The following is a 2,710-nucleotide window of genomic DNA, read 5'->3' on the forward strand; positions in this document are numbered from 1 at the left end:
AACGGTCAAGCCTGGAGGGGGAGGCGGCCGTGGTCCCACGGCCCAGGCCAGCCATCGATTTCTCCTCCTGCTCACACGCCCCGCCAGCCCCTCAAGCTGCCAAAGGGCCCATTTAGCTGGAGACACTGCCGGGCAGGCGGGCGGCTGGGAGAGCCCGGGTAATTGCCTATAATAAAAGCTCTCGGAGCCTTTGTTCCTGGGAGGACTGTACCCGGGGGCTGTGCTAGGAGGCCTGTGTGCTCTTGGGAGCTGGTGCTTGGAGACCCGCCCTTCCTCCCTGCCGCCAGGATGGGCCCAGAGAAGACTCCGCCCTCGGGGGGTCGCAGAGACCCAGCTGGGTCCTCCCCACCTCCTGCTCCATCCTCCTCACCCCTGAGCTCTCTGGAGGGGTCAGCGGCCTCTACCTCAGAGCGCAGCCCTCCCGCGGGTGCACAGGGCAGCCTGGGGGCAGGGACCTGGCAGGACACAGACCCCCAGGCCAGGGTTACTCGGAGTCCCTCTGCCCCGGGGTTATTCACGGTCCAGGGACTCCGGGACTCTGAAGGGTGACTGGCGTCAGGCGGGCCCCTGCCCTCAGGTGCCCCTGGCCTAAGTAACTCTGGCAAAAAGGCCTGCTGCCCACCCCAGGGGCGTATATGCCCATCGGGGCACAGCAAAAGGGAAGGTCCGAGCTCCGAAGGGAGACGCTGGAGGCCAGCGCAAGTGACCGTGAGTGACCCCGTTCTCTGTCCTGCAGGGTCCAGGCCGACCCGGAGCCGGGCCCCCTCAGCCAGGGCAGCTGGGCCTCTGACGGCTACTCCAGCCCCTCTGGGGTCGCTGAGGAGAAACTCTCGAGCCTGGGTAAGTGCTCCGGGGCGGGGCTCCTCTGGGGGCGGGGCTTCCCCGGGGTGGAGATGGGGGGACGCTCCCTTGGGGGCGGGGCTCCTTCCGGGGGCGGAGCTTCCTCTGGGGCGGGGCTCCCTCTGGGGGCGAGAGGTCAGAGTGCAGCGGGGACTAGAGAAGCCCAGCTCCCTGGCCCCAGAGGCCCTTGGGCGTTACCGTGCGGACTGTGTCTACATCAGAGCTGCCAGTGTAATGGCTTCCTCATGCTTGTGCCACACAGCCAGGGCGTGGCATCGCCAGCCCAGGAGTGGGGCGAGGACTCCCTGGCTACATCTGGGAGCCCCAGGCTGCTCGGCCAGAAGGCCCCTCACCAGCTCGAGCGCCGTGTCTGGTGGAGGGCAGGCGGGGTTCTCCACGGTGCGAGGTGCAGGGCAGCTTTGCGAGGTGGGCTTCACAAAGAGAAGACTCCCCTTCATAAAGGAAGAGAGTCCCCCGCCTCCTGCAAGCCTCCTGGGCAGCGGGCAAGTCTCTCCGCCTTGCGGTCAGTGTCCACCTAGGCCAAGGACACCCCAGGCTCTTTGATGGGTGGGATGGGCAGAGATTTGGGGCCTGCTTTTGCTTTGTGGGGGGCCTGTACTCTGAGCCTGAAGAAACGGAGATGAGAGGAAGGGAAGGGAGTTTGTAGGGCTGCACTCACTCGTCACTGCTCTTGTTCAACCAACAAACCATCAGGCCGCTCGTGCAGCAGGGAGACGCTTTCCGTGACGACGTGCCCCCAAGCAGGGTGCTGGGCGCTGCCTTTGTCCCAAGTGGGTCCACCGCCAGCTGCTCCTTCAGCGTGTGCCCCGGGCAGTGTGGGGTGTCCATGCCAGTGCCCAGGCCCTCCACACACCCACCGGCTGTGCGCTGGTCCCATCTGCTGACACACCCCTTTGTTGCTGTCACGCGGACATTGCCTGAGTCTCCATTGGATCTTACTTTGGGAAGCCGGGGCCAGGGTCCCCAGCGCCCGCATATGAGGCCACGTGGGAGAGGACCAGGAGGGTCACCCCAAGATCGGCACAGGTGGTTACTTCCACTTCACGCGTGTGCAGGTACTGAGCCGGCAGGGAGTGGCAGGGGCTGCTCTCATCCCCCGGCTGTGCATCCTCGTGTCACTGGGGCACAAGCCTCTGCCCACCGGCCTCTCCCTTGAGACTGATTTGCATTTCTCCTCCCTCTCTTGTTGAGCTGACTCCATCTTTAAGCCACACTCAGTTGTTCACACCTTGTGGATTTAGGAGAGAAAACCCCAGATCTGGTGCTTCCTCCCAGGGCAGGAGGGGCTGGAACACCGCCCTGGGGCTCCCAGGCAGCCACGTGCCACCCTCCACCGACTCTCCCAGGATCCTCGGGCCGGATCTGGGTCTCCAGGCTGCAGAGGCCTTGGGCTCAAGGGCACTGAGGGTCACAGCCCTAACAGACGGTGTATGCATGCTAAGTCACTTCTGTTGTGTCCGACTCTTTGCGAGTCCATGGACTGTATCCTGCCAGGCTCCTCTGTCCATGGGATTGTCCAGGGAAGAATACTAGAGTGGGTTGCCATTTCCTCTCCAGGGGATCTTCCCCACACAGAGATCGAACCCACACCTCTTTACATCTCCTGCATTGGCAGGCAGGTTCTTTAGCTCTAGCGCTACCTGGGAAGCCCTTATGGACAGTGAGGCTGCCCTAACGGACGGTAGCCTCGCCCAAATGTGATCTCATCTTCTCCAGGAAGAGAGGCTCAGGGAGGGAGGGTAACCTGCTCAAAGTGGCGTCTGTGGTTCACGAGCAGCTGAGCTGAGACCAGGACCGCTGCCTCAACTCCCCAGACGCCGGGAGGACCAAATGCTGGTGACAGCCGCTG

General features: G+C 63.7%; 1 protein-coding gene across 1 annotated transcript in view; it reads left to right on the forward strand.

The window, feature by feature from the left end:
* The window catches only part of NAV1 (neuron navigator 1), a 146,234-nt gene that overhangs the window by 4,295 nt on the left and 139,229 nt on the right, over positions 1-2,710 (forward strand). Inside the window, exon 2 of the mRNA XM_010831110.1 lies at positions 737-840. Coding sequence (XP_010829412.1) covers positions 737-840 — 104 coding nt within the window. The remainder of the gene's footprint in view (positions 1-736; positions 841-2,710) is intronic.

The sequence above is a fragment of the Bison bison genome, unplaced genomic scaffold (genome assembly GCF_000754665.1).
Source record: "Bison bison bison isolate TAMUID 2011002044 unplaced genomic scaffold, Bison_UMD1.0 scf7180017864524, whole genome shotgun sequence".
In the NCBI taxonomy this organism is placed as follows: domain Eukaryota; kingdom Metazoa; phylum Chordata; class Mammalia; order Artiodactyla; family Bovidae; genus Bison; species Bison bison.